Source organism: Mixophyes fleayi, chromosome 10 (assembly GCF_038048845.1).
Source record: "Mixophyes fleayi isolate aMixFle1 chromosome 10, aMixFle1.hap1, whole genome shotgun sequence".
Lineage (NCBI taxonomy): Eukaryota > Metazoa > Chordata > Amphibia > Anura > Limnodynastidae > Mixophyes > Mixophyes fleayi.
Genome location: NC_134411.1, coordinates 33061936 through 33082975, shown reverse-complemented (window position 1 = coordinate 33082975; position 21040 = coordinate 33061936). Strand labels below are relative to the sequence as shown.

Here is a 21040-nt window from a genome sequence, read left to right as displayed (position 1 = left end):
TAAATTTCATAAATGAAAGATCCACTTCATTACACATCCTGGATTCCCGGAATGAATTGCCCGACATACGATAATTAGCAGATATAAACCACCAATTGATTCCATTGACAAACACCAGGGGACATAATCACATGGACACATTCTGGGTCTACCCAGTGCCAGTGAAGGGGTAATGGTAAAGCCTGGTAAGACTATATAGCCAATAGGGCAAGCCAGAAACCAAAATGGCCAATGCAGAGGCTGCCATTAGCAGTCTGGTCTTAGCAGCTGGCGGACAGGCTCCACCCACAGAATGCAGAACCAGCTATTTAAAGAAACAGTAACCTCAACCAGGGGCAGAATTAGAGTGTAAGCTCCAGTGTATTCTCTGTACAGCTCTGAGCAACATGACTGGTGCTATCTCTCTCTCTCTCTATATATATATATATATATATATATATACACACACACATACACACCGTATATATATATATATATATATATATATATATATATATGTATACAAGTTAACCCGTGCATGATACTCATGCATTCTAGTCAAATCAAGCTACTTAAGGTGTAAAAAGGTTCTTGTCATGCATTTGGGCCTAGCCCAGGCCTCCTCAGGGGAAGAGCGTTACTTCCCGACGTAAGTGCCCTTTATTAACGTGGTTTTGTCCACATGTCACCACCTTATCCTTCATTTTCATCGTCACATCTATCCAGACACAGGGATCTCTCTCAGCGGACCTGAGTATCACACTCCTCTCACTCTGTCACCCCCGGGAACCACCAACCACTCCCAACTGTCACTTCTCCTTCAAGAAATATATATATATATTTTTTAAATCTTTATAAACACTTTTAACAATTAATAAATTAAATTAACAAATTAAAAACATCTTTGTATACCAAATTTCAGCCCTTTCTGATTTTTTTTCCCCACACACACTAAGAATTTAATAGATCAGTGTATAACTCCGCCCAGCAGGTGGCGCTGCAGCTTGGTTTTATTTTTTCCACACACACACAGACAAACTAACACACGCCACTAGACATTTATATATTACATATATATATATATATATATATATATATATATATATATATATATATATATATATATATATCTCAAATCATATGGGAAATCTGGGGTTACTGTGCCTGTAAGACAAAGATCTACAGCTGGCAGACAGAAAGATTAAGCAAACACTTGTGATAATCACAAACCTAAGTATTAAACTTACTTCCTGCAGGATCTGACTGGGCAGACACCTAAGGTTCACGATTCAGATCCAAGATACATCTGCAGAGGTCTTCAAGAAATATAATTGTCAATAAAAGCCTTTGACCCGTATGAAATGCTTGTGATGTTACTTCAGTATACCATAGCAACATCTGACACAAAGGTCTAAAAACACTGAAGCAGCAAACTTTGTGAAAACCAGTACTTGTCATTCTCAAAACTTTTGGCCATGACTGTACAAGCCTGAAAAGGTGCGACGGGAGAGGGGATGGGTAATGTAACATCGGCAATGAACAGTAAGGGTGCCTTCCAGCTAGAGCGTATTACGCAACCAGAATTGGCAAAAAAAAAAAAAAAGTTTTATTTGCAGGTGTAAGCAGCGGATGAGGATGATGACGAACACTCAAACTACTTGTAATTAGAGGTTTGTGAATGACTCAAACAGTTATTGTAAGTTTAGTAGCCACTTGGTCATAGATTAGGATTTGCAGAGCGTGTTGTAGCAAAGATAAAAAAAAATTGGAGAAATTGTTGCTGCTGTATTAGCTAAATTAAAGTTTAAATGGCGCTTCATAGCAATTGCGCTTGTAACGTAAAATAAAAGGTTTTTATACATGCAAGCAAAATGCCGATATTTACGCGCACTACTACGGTAATAGTGCGCAGGCCGCGTTTCTTTTTCATATAAAGCGGCCAATTGAAATCCCCCCCTACAAGTCTGTATATACCAATGCTTAATTTTCAATGAGGGAGGCCATCTAGTGGCAAGTCAGAGAAGTAATGTCTGATCACAAGTACGGTTTGATGTGTGTTGGCGATAGATCACCTCTTAATGTGATTAACGATACGGTTATTTATAGTTTCGTTTGTTATTATGTAAAGAATCAGGGTCTCAGATGTTTAATGTATTACTTAATGTATGATTATTTCTTTTGAATCACCTTATAGGTTTTAATGACACCTAGGAGTTTTTTTTTACGTTCGTCAACTACTAGATGTACTTATATATTTGTTATTTTATTACTTTTTTAAAAAAGTATATATTTTTTTAAATATTAAAAAGTCTCAATAAGCCTGGCAAGGAGAGATACTGCATATGGTTACATATCTTAACGATTTGCTATTATATGTACTTTAGTACAGTTGTAGTTATTTATGTATAAATGATGTGAAAAGTTAAGCTAACAGCTGCTCAGTTGCAGGATATATTCACATTGCAGCCACATAAAGTTAACCACTGCCAGGTCACATATGGAGAATACTTGTTAATTTGTTTTTAATGGAAAAGGACTAAATTGTTTGGATTTGGTAGTCCAGCCCACCCCTCCCCACACATAACAAGATTCAATAGCCCATTGTGAACAACCTGCAATTAAGGCAAAGAGTGTCCATGGTGTCTAAAATGAGCACTGAGAAATAGAGAGGAGAGGTACTAGACAGCCGCTAACACAAGAGAAGGGGGAGTGACAGGCTTGTGTCCCAGCATTTTACTATTTCTTGCTTTTTAGCTCAGGCAGTTTATCATTTCTAGACCTACAAAATGAATTTGCTTGATAGGGGAGTGATGTAGATCTAAGTATATAGATTGTACTAATCCTGAAGCATATGTAAGCCTTATGCTATAAATATTCATTAATCCAGTTTGGGGTGAACAGATTTGTAAGTTACAAGATCACATGCATTACGACACAGAATTGACGCACAGTGAAGAGCATAATTCCTGATACTAGAACATCACAAATGGTTTATTAAACTGTGAAAGCAGAGCTCAGGACATTATTATACAAACCATCATGCACATAAAACACTTACATGTCAGTTTGCTAAACAGTGTACGCACCAATGACTAACCTGGAGAATAATTTGGGAGAGATATACACAGACCCAGTGTTGTAGTGACCTAAGTCTTACCGGTTTTATTATAATGTGCTTACGTTCACTTCCTGGTGTGGATAAGTAACCTCGGCTGGTGATTAATATACTCGGTACAGTGGTTGCAGGTCACGCCAGAGCGACTGAACCTTACTTCTTGACTTAAGACTATTCCAAATAAATAAATATTAAAACCTCATCTTTACAGTTCCGTATGCACATAGACATTCACGTGGAACTAGAGGTTTTACAAACACACCGGACGCGACGGCGAAGAATATTAGTAAGATACTAGAAATCATTGAGCCGTTCCTTGATCATATAAATGTACAAAGATGAGAACGGAAGTGGGACTTGTATTATTTTTTTATTATCTACAATAAGGTGGGTGTTATTCCGTCTAATACATAAGTTAAATCACTGATGACATCACTACGCACTGATCATATACATATATACACAATTTCTACTGTAGATCTCTCCCACATATTATAGAACCTTAAAGGGTTTCACCAACTTTGGACTTTAATTTATGTGTCTGTACATGCTGTCCTGTAAAAAGTAACATTGTTTCTAGTCTCCAAACGTTCTCTGAAAACAAACCTCTTCAGGCAAGCTTATAAAATTCCTCAACCACCCACTTAATCTCCCTAGGTTACCCTATTACCACCCTCTATACAGTTCACACAAGACAACGGACAACTGACTAACATTGCTGTGTGACCTACAAAGCACTTTTTACCTTTGCAATCTGGCTGGACCAATATGCAATATGTAGCACCCCTATCCTCGTGTATCGGACTCCCCATTGTACAATAGACTGTAAGCTTGCAGGCAGGGCCCTCTTACCTCTCTGTCTGTCTGTTCTAGTATTGTTTTATTACCGTGTTTGTTCCCAGTTGTAAAGCGCTACGGAATTCGCTCAAATAAATGTTGAGAATGACGATTCTGGCGGAATTCTGTGCTTTTCAATCATTCGTTGCATCAGTAAGTTACTTAATTCCGCTGCCTTTGGATACGACCAAATGTGTTCTCTGGATACAACTGTATCCACTGCAGACAGCACAGAAAAACGGTGTCTTAATTAAAGGCAATTCCTGATTATATAAATATATGGTTAAAAAACACTTAAGTGAGCAGAATCCAGCCGCAAAGGAGCACGTAGAAAGCAACAAATTAAAGTCGTCTGAGCGTTGGTTCCCCTAAATTGCCATAGTAAACTACTGAGCACAAGATGAAAAGCTCCCATAGATTGAGGTAGGTTACTTTATTAAAACCTGGGGGCTGGATAAACGCAGTCTTCTATGTAAGGAGCTCTCTATTGACAACAGCTGTTAAAAACAGGACATTGCAATATGAACAGGCTACGGTGTAACTACGTGGCATTTCCAGATAACCAATAGCATTAGACGTCTACTTCTTGCAAAGTTTCTAAAAAATAAAAAGAGTGACTGCCCAGATCTGAGGATACAACATGTGTATCGTTGGCACTTCTCATTAATAAGTGGGATAAGCACCCCCCCTCCTGAGTCTGGACATTTGGAGATTACGATTAAAATCAGTGGTATCACAGTGAGAAATGAACGGTGAAAAAAGGTGCTAATCACGTCACAGAATTATGATCAATGTCTCAGGACTGTTAAAGTTCTATCGGTTCCTGTGCTGCAAATGACGCACATTTCATCCATCCCAGGGGAGGGGGGGTTTAAACAATTCCTTTCTCTTCAACGGGGAGAGAAGCGGGATCCAGTCCCAGCTGTTTCATCTGCACTGCAATGTCGAACAGGTAGTCGTAACACTCGCACCTGAGGAGACAACAGAGAGTAATTATAACGAGCGCTGCAGTCAGGGGAGAAGTTTAGGGGGAATTTACAGAAGCGAATTGCTAAAGAATTCAATGACATTTCCAGAGACCACGGTGTGAAAAAGCGTCAGAAACGCGTTACACCTTATTGGCCACGTCGCAATGTTTATAAATAAAGGTGGGGAGGGGGGGGGGGGGTTCTATTTGACATATGACTATATAGTGTAACCTGCAGATCAATGAAAGCTAATGCTTGATATGTTGCTATGGGTTCCGGTTATTAAATAACCACTAATCAGGTAAACAAGTGTCAATGTTTAATGATTTCCCAGTACTATATATTACAGCTCCACTTTCTCCATGCCGTGTAAGGATCTTTTATCTTTATCCAATTTTCATCTATGTGATTGACAGGAGCCTCATATCTGTGCTGCTGGGGGACCCTGCTCCGTCCACTATATAACTCTCAGTCTGTGGCTTCCTGCTGCCTCCTGCAGCAACCAATCAGATTCTAGATATCATTTATCTACTACATACTAGAAAATTATAGTTAGAATCTCTTTGGTTGCTATGGGTAACACCTCCACTTTTCCTTTATAGAAGATTTAATAAATCTAGCCCCCATGTGTAAAGGGAACAGTTAAAATAAAAATTAAAATAAGGGGGCGTTTGAGGTAGGCAGATTCAACAGCGATATATATGATAAAAAAAATGGCTGCTTTAGCTTTGGAGAAAAAATTAAGAGCCAACAAGATAACAATTTTCCACCACTTACAGAAATCTATGCAGCTTTATGTCCTGAACACAGATGTATTTTAGACTTTCCAGCTGTAAGCTATTATAACCATAGCGATTCCTATATATACATACATAGTCTTTGCCTTCTCCCATGTGTCTCCCCAGACGTAGACCCCGTGGCGACGGACCAGCACCGCGCAGGAGTCCGGATACTCCGTCATAGCCCTCGCCATGGAGTCTTTCAGGTCTTTTTCTTCGGGGGTGTTTTCTACGATGGGGACCACCAACATGTCATCGTATCTATCAAACGCATCAACAGACGAGTTACGCCAACGCAGGTTTAATAAATACAGTCTTGTAATCCGTGGGCACAAGAACAGGAAGGACGCGTGTTGGGCGGGTACCTGTAATATCCCCCGGTGCTGCACTTCTTAATCCCTTTGATCATTTCTTGGTGTGTGATCCGAAATTCTTTCCCCGGAAACAGGAGAGTGACCAGAACGGCAGCCTTGGAGTGAGTGTGGATCACAGAACCAGCTCCTGGAAATACACAGAGTGCACATGATAACTAGAACATACTATGATGACAATCTGATCTGGCATTAATCGGACCTGTGTTAATATTATCTGAGTTAATCTGATCTGTCACCAATCTGATCCAATTCCAGATTACTTTGCAGAGTTACAGAGCAGAAATTGTACATACTATAATTACAGTACTTCAGGGCATCAACAGTGGAAACCATAAAATATATCTACAGCAGAGGGAACATCAGAGCAGATGCTGCATCGGGGACCAATCAGATTATAGCAATCCATTTCTATAATGCACCAGATAAATAATAGCTAGAATCTGATTGGTTGCTATGGGCAACAGCTCCACTTTTCCTTTTTAGAAGGCTTGATACATTTGCCCCTTACTGTGTTAAAAGCAGGACTGAGCTTTTGTGTTTTGCTTTTCTGTATTCTCCCAAAGAGCTGTAGTGGACACATTTTGATTGGCCACAATATCTGCTCAATCTGCCTCCTCCTAATTTGCATAAAATGCCCCTTGCAGTAAAGAAAGGCAACTTGCAGAGAGGCAAAAGTAATAATTCCACAGTGCAACAATAATTACTGCACAAAAATAAATGTAACTAAACAATCAGTCCAGCAGTCACCCTACCTCTCATGGTGTAAGCGTTCATAAACAGAGGGGTGCACTGACTCTTCTTCAGATTCTTATAAGGTGGGGGGCAGCTGATATCTCGCTCGTCAATATCGCAGATGAACAGATCGTCCGGCTGCAAAAAAACAAAACCAATCACAGTTTTATGATTATTCATTTTTCGCTCGTTTATCTGTAGTACTGTAGGATAACAGCAAAATACAGAAATAAACTGATTTGTATTCTGCCTTGTCTATAGGAGCTTACAATCTAGGGCAGGCGTTGACAAACTGTGGCTCTCCAGCTGCCGCCACAAGCCCCAGCATGACCCTTCAGCCTCTGTCTATCCAAATGCTGTGGAACTACAAGTCCCAAAATACCCTACCAGAAGCAGGGCTGAATGTGATTTGTAGTTCCCCAACAGTCGACGAGCCACAGGTTGGTTATATCATCAGATGAGAAACGATGCAGACACTATAAAGTATGACAAGTTAGTTCTCTGTGGATGAGAGTACAGACACAATCTGATGTAACCAATATACAACATAAATAAACTATTTTACCATAATACGCCGTTTTATGTCAGCTGCAGCTCTGAAACACACTATCATCATCATCAATCATCAGTTATTTATATAGCGCCACTAATTCCGCAGCGCTGTACAGAGAACTCACTCACATCAGTCCCTGCCCCATTGGAGCTTACAGTCTAAATTCCCTAACATAGAGACGCGCACACAGACAGAGACAGACAGACAAAGGTCAATTTTGATAGCAGCCAATTAACCTACCAGTATGTTTTTGGAGTGTGGGAGGAAACCGGAGCACCCGGAGGAAACCCACACAAACTCGGGGAGAACATACAAACTCCACACAGATAACTTCATGGTCGGGATCGAACTCATGACCCCAGTACTGTAATGCAGAAGTGAACTATTTACATAAAAAATATTTAAGCTGTAATGAACTGCATTGTTTAAACAAGGACACATTTTGGGGACATTGCCTTAAAGTCATTGTCTGTCAAGGAGTTCTGTCCTTCCAGTTTTCCCTCCTGTACGGGTCAAAATGACGTCAACGTAACGCTGACGAAGAGAACAGAAAATGTCTATGGAAAGATTCACCGCTGGAAGCTGCATTATCAGCCTGAACCTGTCACCCTCTATTAACGGTTTCAAAATCAACAGCCGGCCACAAACTACCTCTCCATCATGCCGGATATATTTCTATCTGCCCTCTAATTAATGTGCCCTTGGCATCATATGCAAATACGAACAGAGACAGTTTCTGCCCTATCTGGGTTCTGCGTTACATAAAAACAAAATAAAGTGGAGCCAAACTAAAAAAAAAAAAAAATGATTAGCACTTGTTTTAAAATTCCATGTAAAAGCAATCAGTTCACACAGTATAACATTTATACTGTGTTAATTATTTTTTAAAAAACAAATCAATGTGACTAAAAGCTCTCTCTTCCCTATAACAGCTAAAGTAAGTCAAAAACGGTTTGCTCCAGCGCAGCTAGTGGCTAACAGTACGGTCTATTCCTTGATTAACGTTAGTGACTAAGGATGTGGGGTGAACATTCGCAGGAATATGGCAGCATCAGCAGCCTACAGTGATCCACCTCTAATGAAATATGTGTCTAACTGGAGCTGTAAGGAAATACCTTATAAATTACCTTCCTTTACAATATATCAAAGTATTTTTTTCTCTAGGGCACCGTTTACATATCGGTGAATATGATACAATCTCAGTTTTTCCAGTAAAGCAATATTTTATCAAACGACTAAGAAGAAAACATCTTAAATGATTCCCCAAAAATGTAAAGAGACTCAGACATAAGTCTGTTATTCCGCTAAGACACCGTCACTCAGTCGGAGGGTGTGGAAAGAAGAAAAGTAATAGATCCGGGCAGGTGAGAAATCTTATGAGTCAATGAAATTATGCAGCAGAAGTTTCATACCTGAATCCTTTCTTTCTGGACTCCGGATGGGGCGATGTAAATTTCATCCCTGTACACATAGAGAAAGGGTATAAGGCAACAGTCAGCTGATAGTAGTAACAAGTACAGAATGATGAATGAAAGGCAAACAATCAGATACAACACAAAGAGTCACAGTGGCGTAGTGGTTAGCACGTCTGCCTCACAGCACTGGGGTCATGAGTTCAATTCCCAACCATGGCCTTATCTGTGTGGAGTTTGTATGTTCTCCCTGTGTTTGCGTGGGTTTCCTCCGGGTGCTCCGGTTTCCTCCCACACTCCAAAAAACATACTGGTAGGTTAATTGGCTGCAATCCAAAAAAAAAAAAAAAAATTGACCCTAGTCTCTCTCTCTCTCTGTCTGTGTGTGAGTGTGTGTCTATAGTAGGGAATTTAGACTGTAAGCTCCAATGGGGTAGGGACTGATGTGAATGAGTTCTCTGTACAGCGCTGCGGAATTAGTGGCGCTATATAAATAAATGATGATGATGATGATGATGATGATGATATATGATTATTTAAAAAAACAGTGATCAGATCAGCAGTGAGACAAAGATTATAAGAATATGAGAGAGACTGGCAGATAATATTTTAAAGTAGATAAACTAATAAGCATCTCTCGAAAACCAGTGACCAATACATATAGAACTGGGGTATTCACATCTGTAAAATTGGTAGTTGTTTTTTTAGTGTGCTGCCACTTTTAATGAAATGTAGCAAATTATGTATAACCCATCGCCCTAGACCATCTATGAATTCACTAGGAACCAAACAGTGACTGGCTACAAATTCAGTGATGTCACTGGCTCCTTGTGAGTGGATAGGCTGCACTCTCAGTGATGTCACTGGTTCCTAGTGAATGGATAGGCTGCACTCTCAGTGATGTCACTGGTTCCTAGTGAATGGATAGGCTGCACTCTCAGTGATGTCACTGGCTCCTTGTGACTGGATAGGCTGCACTCTCAGTGATGTCATTGGTTCCTAGTGAATGGATAGGCTGCACTCTCAGTGATGTCATTGGTTCCTAGTGAATGGATAGGCTGCACTCTCAGTGATGTCATTGGTTTTTAGTGACGGGATAGGCTGCACTCTCAGTGATGTCACTGGTTCCTAGTGACGGGATAGGCTGCACTCTCAGTGATGTCACTGGTTCCTAGTGAATGGATAGGCTGCACTCTCAGTGATGTCACTGGTTCCTAGTGACTGGATAGGCTGCACTCTCAGTGATGTCACTGGCTCCTTGTGATTTGATAGGCTGCATTCTCATAACTGTCCATTTAAAAGAAAAAACTGCAGGTATCCAGTGACCCAGCTCAAGGTAGCCCATTATGGGACCAACCCGTGGGGCAGATGCCCCCTGCCCCCCTCCTGGAATGCTCCAGGACAAGGGGCTGAATATGGCAGTAATCAGAAACTGAGAATATGGCGATTCCAACACAGAGGTAACACAGAATCATAACGACACAGACACACAACTCACATCCTCGCCAGCTACCCACTGTCATATTGCAAAATCCAGTCAGGAACAGTTTCGGAAACAAACGTTGATGTTTATTTAATGATTACTAATTAGTGAGCACTTGTGTGTTACGACACCAACCTGGATGTGTCACAAGACTTAGCAGGTAATAGGGGAAAAGGATTAAAATAAGTAATGCAACAGGAAGATTATCTGAGCTAAATCTTCACTGGAAATTAAACAAATTCGCTGTAGTTCACCTTTTTTTTAAACAAATATTTATACGTGATTACATACCAGCCACATTATTGTATCAGCCATGTGCGTATATACATACCAGACTGTGCCCCATACATGATAAACCAGCCATTGCCAAATATCACTGTATCCACTTGAGACCAAACAGATCAGCCTGTGCCCACACATCATACACTACCCCATGCCCACAATGTAACAGCTCTGTGTCCCCACACCATACGTCCCAGTGACTGCACACTAACTGCCCCAAGGCAGTATATAGTGACCAATTAGAACAGGTTTCTGGCTCTAACACATCACATGCACACTGCTCTATTGCTTATATTACAGCAGCAGGTGCAGTATCTCTATGAAGGTGACCAGGGCTCTGGCCTCTGAAGGTACGAAGGCTGAGAACCCATGCTAAACGGTTCTTAGATGATGCCCTGGAAATCCAGCCATCATTTGCAGCAGGCTGCAGACAAAATTTGGCCAGCCCTGCCCTTAGATGTACAAAACATGGGGTGAGCAGAAGGATCAATCATAAACTGCTACTAAGACATTGTGGCCCGTCCTCCCGCTCACCCCCTGTTGTTACAGAACTGGCAGATCCCCAGGAACAAAGGTTGCATGTAGCCCCAAACAGGGAGGGGCTAATGTAACATTTTCCAGTAGGCAATAATAACGCTACTCCTTCCTCTCAGTGACGTCCCGGAAGATACACACTGAGAAAAGTTGTTCCCGATAATTCTCCAAACCTACGAAACAGCCTCACATAACTGGATAAGAGTGTTAACCATCTAAAAATCCCATGGACCAGTACAAAAACACAAGCTTGTGGCGTCCTATTGGTCCACACATTCCCACCACCAAAGCCTGCACGTGCAACACCGTATTTTCCTGGTGCTGTACTACACCCATCATGGAGCCCCAGGAGAACTGTTTCAGCATAAAGTTCCCAGGACCCACTAAAGGGAAGGAGCGGCTCAGTTAAAACTTCCTCTGGGAGCGCTACTATATGGACCTTAGAATAATATTAAATCATAGGAGCTCACCAAATTCCTCAGTTCATCCACTGCTGGTTTGGAACAGAGAAATAAATAATAATAAACAAAGAACTCTTCTTACATTCAGAGGTACATGTGACACCAGGGAACCAAGCAGATTGGTATAAAATAATTTCTTTATTGCATCTTTCTCAAAGGTGACGGCGTTTAGCATTTGGACACCATTCGTAATCATCAAATCAAACACAATCATCATTATATATATATTTTCACTGTGTTAATTAAGTTAAAAACAATTTATTATTACTTTTGTTAACATTATTCAATATTAATATTGTAACCAATGCAGATGTACAAACAAACAACAGAGTAATGTAATAAAAAGTATAAATGATACAAATATTTATAAAAATTCTCTCTATTTAAACCAAATTCATGGCTGACTGCCAATTTAGAAATCCACCAAGTCTCTCTCTCTTTAAAGAGAATCCTCCAGTTGAATTGCAATTTATGACTGGATCATATCCTAAACTGGCAGGCGCATTGGCCAGGTATGCCAGCCAATCAAAATAGATATTCCAATGCAATCGGCTATTTCTACCCCTTATCTTAAAGCATTTAGTAGATCATCTTTTTGAAGGCTGTTTTGCCTGTGCCCAAGACTTTCTACTAACCATTTGTGCTACTGCTACACCTGACACAGTAAAGCCTGTTTCAAGACAACTCCCCCCCCCTAACAATTGAAAACACACAATCATAAAAGTATTTTGCTCTCTTTTAGTTACCAACAGGCTAATCTAGCATAATTGCCCATATTTGACTGTCCAGCCGAATGAGCGAAAAGGGGTAGGGTGGAAATTATGGTGGCTGAGGTAGGGCTAAGAAAAAAAAGATATTTAGCATTGTTAACTGGTCTTTTAAAACCTGGGAATGGTCCTTTAAATTAGGTGCAGTTGCCAACTATGTCTTTCCCAGTACAAACAATTGTGGATGGTGTGTTAGGTAGGACAAGTGTGTGGGATTAACATAAACAAATGTATAATACATATATAGACACAATCTATAAATTTAGGGTGCATTCACAATAATACCACATATATATATATATTATTTTTTTTATATATATAATGTTATTAATACAGACAGGATACATAAAAATGAATAACTTACCCGCATTTAATGCTGACTCCACCTCCAGTCCCTGTTACCCATCCCAAGTTATAAAACTGTCTGCACAGCTCTGGGATCAAGTTCCTTGGGTGTCCTTTGTCCTAAAAAAAAAACCCAAAAACAAATCAATGGTCCACAACACAGTCACATTAATATAAAGCATTCAGCATTACAATGCAGACTTTGCAGTCTTGTCCATCCACTTTGCTACACAATAAATACCTTGGCATTGTCAGTCTGGTTGCAATTATCACCATTGCAGTAATACATATCTCAGAATATTGTGCCAAGCTGAGTGGTTATTTGTGCACCTGCGGGTGTAATATTGTGCTTAGGCTGTGTGTATCTAGGTTGTGTGCTGTGTTATATAACAGTGCAGTAGTTGTGCTTTGCTATAGTGTGGTATATTGTTTTTTTTAAATCCAATAAACGATATTGTGCTATAATATTGTGCTAAATGGCAGGAACACAGCTGCAGAGAAGGAAGAGCCAGGTAATGACACAGATTATCCCAGCCAGCTCCTCATTGTAGGACCGAAGCAGCATATTGATGACGCTATTGAAAAAAATAAAAAATGAGCTGCAAATATGGGGAAACCGACCATTGATTTACTATGAGTCAGTCTCCACTTTGGTAACCATTTTTGTAGTGGTTTTTACCTGCCCATTAATGAAAACTGGTCTTTAAGACAATGGCGGACAGTTATATCACAGAAGGAACTTGACAGGAGACACTGTATTGTATCAGTTTCCACACACGTCTCTCTCTAGTGCTGAGGTTTATGTTGTTTTATCCCTGCTCGGGAATAATATAACAATGTTTATGAGGATTAGGGAATTTCTATTAAACTATATTTGTGTCATTGTGTCGTTGTTTTAGTAATAAAGGGCTGGGCATCCCATTTCAAGAGTTACTTTCCATTCAGGCAGTAACAAAGGCAGCTGCTGTCAGGGTCCTGCGGGTGGTGCAGGAAGATGGCGGCCTCCTTGAGACTTGGCTGTCAGGGAATCGTTAGGTCATTTGTTGCGGGTCTCCGGAGTCGGGGCAGGGAAGGTGGCCTGAGGTTTCTCCACACGGCTGAGAGGCAATGGGGTGAGATGGGGTTGATGTAATGACTCTATGGGCTACTTCCTACTAGCTGTCAATCAATGCTCAGGCAACCAGTGGGAATGTGACTATATATATATATATATATATATATATATATATATATATATATATGTATGTATGTATGTATGTATGTATGTATGTCACATTGTGTGGACACCTCAGTTCAGGTTTCTGTTATTTTGGTTTGCACTGTATGTCATACCCATAGTAGCCAACTTTTCTTTACCTCATTGACAGTCCAGGGCTTTGAAACATTATCCCTGACTATGTAACTTTTTTTTCATATTGATATTGTAGTTTATATTGATTGCATAGTATTTTGTTTTTGTATAAAGAAAGCAATTTACTTCTCACTCTGCATGATATTTATAATGCAATAATGTTAAATTATGAATGTGTTAGGGCAGGCTGTCAAGCGGTCAATACATTGTGGGAATGTCTGTGCACCTGTCCAGCTGGAATGTATCCATACTCCTTGTATTCATATGTAAATATCTAGGTATCCATCAGGCTTTTCGGTTGTGTCAGTAGATTATTTTTTCAAAAGGTTGAATATCTCCCAGTACATAATGGTTCTCCAGGTTTATTTTCTAACTGCAGTAACCTGTGCTGAATGCTTCAATGTCAAAGGTGTTTTTACACCGATTCATAGCGTTTGGAACCACAATTTCAAAAGAAGTGATTCATTTGGTAAAGGGTTATTGTACACGGTATGCACTATGTATGTGTTAAAAAAATTTTTTAAAAAATTCTGCCCAGGAGAGAAAATAATGTAGTGTGCGTTCAAACTGACTTACAGGATTGCTGCCAGGCTATTTTCTTCTAGGGTTCCTCTAAGTTCCAGGGCTTGTGAGCTGTAGCATAGGAAGAACTTCTCACGGGAACAAGCAAGTATGTTATGCTATACACTATTAAGCAGAGGAAGCATAGGGGAATTTTATTTTTTTAACATCAACATATGGTACCAGGCACCAGAATAAACATAGTTTTTCACAAACCTCAGTTAATGAAAGCTCTACCCAAATTGTAGTGCTGAATGGATTTCAGTATGTCAAGATACAGGGTTGATGGTCTTGAGATCTGGTCCTCTCATACAGCTAGTGGTCTGATGCTGCTGTTTTCTATGCAGTTGATAGCTGTCATGTCAATGACTCTCCACTGTGATGGCAAGGGGCATTGAGACCACCACTGCTTGTATGGAGTAGGCAAGCGGAAGCTGCATAGTGTAGAGTAGGGCCGGATCGAGTTGGCATTCTTTTCTCTTTAACTGACGTTTACTGTGGTCATATAAGGAGGTTGGGACAATGTAAAACAGGTATTGAGTGGAATGGAGAGCCATGTGCTGTGTGTCCTGTTTACATTTAAATGCTCACGCATGCTCCTACCGTTTTGGTAGGAGCAGTTGTCGTAGGAATCGATGATCCATGTAAAAGTTGTGTTTTGTGGTTACAAGGTGTTGACTCACTGTAAATACTTCAAAAACATTTTATGTTAATAAGCCCTAATTGTGGATTTACGAAGGAGATCTTCATTTATAATTTCAATTATTCCTATATTCCAATATATTTCACACTGCATTCATTATTTAATTTTTTTTATGTGTAATGTACCGGAGAACAATTATAATATACTCGTGTCACGAACACTCTCCCAGCTGCCGTGACTTTGGGGTGTTCGCTGTATGAGGTCACACACGATTTCAGCCCGCAGTCTCTCTCTACCTATCACACAGGTTATAGACTTACGGAATCGCCCCCAAACACAGCGCTCACACCCCCAGACGTTTCAGGTTTGCCACCACCCATTGAATACAGGCAATAGGACCCCAATATACTGTCACACACTGGCACAAAGGCTTCTAGTTATCCACAGACTAGCAAGACCCACACCAGCACACACAGGGTTAACTCTTCACACCTCCAGACTGTTACACAAATGTAAATGCAAGCACACACAGCTTGTTAATCAAATGTATCAACAAATCACACACTGGCATTCCAAGGGTTAACTTGGTCGAGCTCTTTTCTAACAGGCTAGTGGATTCGTTAGAGTATCAAGGACGCAACTTATTAAATTATAAATTTAATATACAAAAATACAGGGCATACAGATAAAAAAAATAATGAATAACAATTAATAGATTGACATAACAAGCAAAGCAGTTTAAAATAAAAAAGGGGTTACATTCAGAATAGCACTTACTTGGGTTGCATAATCTGCGCCATGGGGAATTGGATAGGAAGATGGACAGCTTATCAATGTAACTCGATTTCCCCAAAAAGTCTGACCCCTTGCCCCTTCAAAACACAGGTTTTTAAGCAAACTCAAATGGGATGGTCTTCACAGGGGCAGTGTTTAATGCTAATAGGGGGCAGGGATGTCCCCTGGGTGTCACTGTAGTTGGCTCACAAATATTCCCAAAGTTTTGACCTGTGGGTAATTCTTCACAGATACTTCCCAGAGACATAACTCCCCCTTCAATAAACCGGTCATAATCTCCGGAACATTTAAATACCAAACATGATGGGATTATGACAATGTGACATACCTTTTCCAAAGATATGTGATTTTAGCTGTTAACGGATACCACCCGTCCCTGTCATTCACAACCCTGGTGATTTCTGCTCCTCAGTATGGAGTTACACCCACATTTCCCAAAATATGAACTGTAAAGGCATTTTCCTTCATATTTCTATATACCTGTATAAGCATGCACAATGCTGCCTGGGGCTGCAAGGATGTCCCGCTGTGACCGCCCCACAACATCTTTTCAGGAGTCCAAGAGCTCTTTGAAGCTGCTACAAGTGGCCTGGTTATCATCTCACACTGGGGTGGGTGCGCAAAGCCATTAAGTACATTTGCATCAGACTCAATGTCTTCAAACTTTACACTTTGACTACACTTATCAATGGACTCATTTGATATAACATATTTACACTGCAGTTATAATTTATCTCTTATAAATAACTACAAGCTCTCTATGTTCACGACAACTCACAATACTGGTTGTGAGTGGAAATATAGGGCTTAATTTATCTCATTTTGCTCACACCCAAATAAGTGAATACTCAAAATGAGCAAAGTCAAACTCTATTGCAAGTCATTGAAATGTAAAATTAGCCTGTCATTACCGTAAGCATAATCTTTATAGTGCGTTGTATGGTGTGGGAATCAACAATATACCGGATATGTGTGGATTTGGTGAAAAGGGAAGTATTTATTGCAACATAAATGTGAAAACTTACTGTATGCACTGTGGTAAAAAGGATATTACTATATACCCGCTTACAACCTCATTTCCTATGTCAGTGTGGGGGAAGCTCGGTCTCTTCACACAGCTAGTTCAAATTTCGGTGGGGTCCCTTAGAGCAGCAACTTCTGCACTCCCACATTTCATATGACGCTTTCTTAAACTGTGCATTTGGGTGACCGTGTGACTTAGCTGGTCATACTAACGAGGCCGGAGTATGGATTACTGAAAGTTATAATTTAATCTAAAGGCTGTATATAGTAATAACGACACAACAATGGTATCTACTGAGGAGGAAAGGGATCTTGGAGTCAAGGTTTCAGGAAAGATGGGCAGATAATGTGGCAACTCCATATGGGAAGAAATCCGAGGCATTAGGATCCAGAAACGATAATTTAATTAGTGCATTTCAACCAATTGATATTATTTATTTATAAGGCGCCACAGATTCCATAGCGCAGGATACAGAAGCAAATAACAAATAGATTAGGTAATACACATAAGTAGCACAGATGAGTGTGAGTAATGCTATGGGGACTCATACAGAGTGCAGCAGAAGACAGGACAGGACGTACAAGGGAGTCAGACAGTAGATAGACATGGGACAATAGGTAGAGAGGACCCTGCCCATTAGAGCTTACATTCTAGAGGGAGGGGTGATGAGTGATAGTAGGACCAATTGGGAGAAAATGGAGGTGGCAGGCGAAGGAAGAGGTGGTGATGGATAGAATGGTTAGGAGGTGATCAGAGAGGCGAGCTTAAAAAGGTGAGTTTTGAGTGAGCATTTGAAGGAGTTAAGGTTGGGGAAGAGTTGAATGAGGCGGGGTATGGACTTTCAAAGATTGAGGGCAGAAGGCTTGGAGGTGGTAATGAGAGGTCAATTGAGGTGGAGGTCAGAGGCAGAGCGAAGGTTATGTTCCGCGAGACAAGGTTCAGAGATGTAAGGGTTTTGTAAGTGAGAGTAAGGAGCTTGAATTGAATTGTGAAACTGATAGGGAGACAATAAAAGGGATTTACGAACAAGAGTAGTGACGGGAGAGGAAAGTAAGCCGAGCCGTAGCTTTCAGTATGGATTAAAAGTCCTAGAAGTGAGATACAGGAAGGCCAGTGAGCAGGAGATAGCAATAGTCGAGATGAGAAATGATGAGTGAATGGACCAGGATTTTCATGATGTTATGGAGGAGGAAGTGGCAGGTTTTGGTGAGGGACTGGATATGAGGGGTAAAGCTGAGAGCAGAGTCCAGGGGGACTCCAAGTCAGCGGGCTTGGGTAACAGGCGAGAGAATTATGTTGTCAACCAAAGGGAGATATTGGTAGGGATAGCAACATTTGCAGGAGGAAAGATGATGAGCTCGGATTTGGAGATGTCGAGTTTCAAGAAGCGCTGCAACATCCAGTTAGTTACATCAGAGAGAGAGATGGCTAGATACTTGGGTTAGGAAAGCAGGAGAGATGTCAGGGAATAAAAGATAGATTTGCGTGTCATCGGCATAGAGGTGGTGTCAAATGATTGGATAAGTTCTCGGAGAGAGAAGAGCAGAGGGCCAAGGACAGGGCCTTGGGGGACTCTAGTAGGAAGAGAGGGGAGGAATAGTCAGAAGCAGAGATGCTAAACGAGCGACCAGAAATGTAGGAGGCAAACCAGGAGAGAGCTGTTTCGCAAAGGCCTATGGAGTTAAAAGTGGTGAGGAGAAAAGAATGATCAATGGTTTTAAAAGCAGCAGAGATGTCAATGAGTGCAAGAAGGGAGAAGTGACCATTGGATTTAGCTGAGAGTAAGTCGTTTGTTACTTTAGTGAGGGCAGTTTCAGTTGAGTGAAGGGGACGGAAGTCAGAATGGAGAAGGTCAAGAAGAGAGTGGGAAGAGAGAAATTGGGTCAGACGATTGAAGACAAGTCGTTCGAGAATTTTAGAAGCAAATGGAAGCAGAGATATGGGGCGATAGTTGGGGAGAGAGGATGGGTCAAGGGAAGGTTTCTTGAGAATAGAAGAGATGAGAGCATGCTTGAAGGCCATGGGGAAGATACCAGTGGGGGGGGGAGAGGTTAAAGAGGTCAGCAAGGTGACAACAGGCAGTGAAAGAGAGGGAGCGGAGGAACTTGGAGGGGACAAGGTAAAGTGGAGAGGTGGTAGAAGAAGAGGAGGAGAGAAGAGTGAGTATCTCAGGCACAGATACAGGAGGGTAGGAGTCAAGGGTGGCAGAGTGAGTGATAGAACAGGTGGGGGAGGCAAATCTGGCAAGAGCAGATGTCATTGTGGATAGAGTCAATTTAGCCTTTGAAGTAGGTGGCGAGAGCGGGGATGGGGGAGGACACAGTAGAGAATTAATGGTAGCAAAGAGACGTTGGGATTTATTGGACAGGGAGGAGATGAGAGATGTGAAATAGGTTTGTTTGGCAAGAGAGAGGCCTGAGTAGTAGGAGGAAAGGATGAATTTAAAGTGCTGGAGTATTGTTTTATTACTGTGTACACTACATGGACAAATGTATTCAGACGCTTGACCATTACACTAACAGGGACTGTAATGACATTGTATTCAGATACTTATACTTTAATATGGAGTTGGTTCTCCTTTTGCAGCGATAACAGCTTCCTCTCTTCTTATAAGGTTTTTCACAAGTGTTTCTGTGGGAATTTGTGCCCATTCATTCTATAGAGTATTTATGAGGTCAGTCACTGATGTTGGATGAGAAGACCTGGCTCGCAATCTCCGTTTCTGTTCATCCCAAAGGTGTTCGATGGGGTTGAGGTCAGGGCTCTGTGTGGGCCAGTCAAGTTCTTTCGCACCGAACTCATCAAACCATGTCTTTGTAGTCCTTGCTTTGTGCACTGGGGCACAGTCATGTTGGAATAGAAAAGGGCCTTTTCCAAACTGCTGCCACAAAGTTGGAAGCATAGCATTGTTCAAAACGACTTGTTATGCTGAAGAATTAAGATTGCTGTTCAGAGACAAGGGGCCTAGCCCAAACCCTGAATAACAGCCCCATACCATTATCCCCCCTCCATAAAACTTCACAGTTGGCATAATGCAGTCAGGCAGGTAACGTTCTCCTGGCATCCGCCGAACAGAGACTCGCCCATCTGGCTGCCAAACAGAGAAGCGTGATACGTCACTCCACAGAACACGTTTCCACTGCTCCACAGTCCAGTGTCGGTGTGTTTTACACCACTGCATCCGACACTTGGCATTGGTCTTGGTGATGTGAGGCTTGCATGCAGCTGCTCGCCCATGGAAACCCATTCCATTAAGCTCCCGCTGCACAGTTTTTGTGCTTACATTAACGCCAATGGAAGTTTGGAACTCTTCAGCTATGGAATCAGCAGAGCGTTGGAGACTTTTACGCACCATGAGCCTTAGCAGTCCTTGATCCCGCTCTGTGATATTACGTAGTCTTCCGCTCCGTGGCTGAGTTGCTGCTGTTCCTAAACGCTTCCACTTTCTAATAATATCACTTCTTATAGCTGACCGTGTAATATCCAGCAGGGATGAAATTTCACGAACCATCTTATAATAAAGGTGGCATCCTATCACAGTACCACGCTTGAAGACACTGAGCTCTTCAGAACGACCCACAAATATTTGCAAATGGAGACTGCATGGCTAGGTGCTGGATTTTATACTCCTCTGGCAACGGGGCTGATTGAAACATCTCAATTCAATAATTAACAGGTGTGGCAAAATAGTTTTGTCCATATAGTGTATATCCCCATTTGTAAAGCATGACGGGAGTATACTGGTGCTATATTAATAAATGCTAATTTACTGTAGGGAGCGCATATATACATTGATGATTTGTCAATTAAGAAGATCACTAGTCTGTACTGTGGTGGATACAAAGTACTGGGGTGAGACTAAGGCACACTGGTAATATTGTGGTAGGGTGATATAATACATAGGGGGTAATGTGTGACAGTTGGGGGGTTTACTATATACCAGATTACTGAGTGCGGGACGGGGAGAACTACAAGTACCAGCATCCCCTGGACGATCATGAGCTTTGGGGGCAGTAGTACATGAGTCTGGTGATCATACAAGTTA

The 21040-nt window shown here is 41.1% G+C and overlaps 2 protein-coding genes and 1 long non-coding RNA gene across 3 annotated transcripts in view; 2 read left to right on the top strand and 1 right to left on the bottom strand.

Moving 5' to 3' along the window:
* LOC142103953 (uncharacterized) overlaps positions 1-21040 on the top strand; it is a 396555-nt gene that overhangs the window by 8790 nt on the left and 366725 nt on the right. The gene's annotated exons all lie outside the window — the stretch shown is intronic.
* On the bottom strand, positions 4350-13185 carry APIP (APAF1 interacting protein). The gene is made up of 7 exons (XM_075188352.1): positions 12863-13185; positions 12641-12741; positions 8750-8798; positions 6805-6922; positions 6044-6179; positions 5772-5939; positions 4350-4902 (listed from the first exon to the last, which is right to left on the bottom strand). The coding sequence occupies exons 1-7, from the start codon at positions 12908-12910 to the stop codon at positions 4803-4805; spliced, it is 720 nt and encodes a 239-aa protein (XP_075044453.1). The 5' UTR covers positions 12911-13185; the 3' UTR covers positions 4350-4802.
* The window catches only part of PDHX (pyruvate dehydrogenase complex component X), a 61942-nt gene continuing 54481 nt past the window's right edge, over positions 13580-21040 (top strand). Inside the window, exon 1 of the mRNA XM_075188339.1 lies at positions 13580-13733. Coding sequence (XP_075044440.1) covers positions 13616-13733 — 118 coding nt within the window. The 5' untranslated portion in view covers positions 13580-13615. The remainder of the gene's footprint in view (positions 13734-21040) is intronic.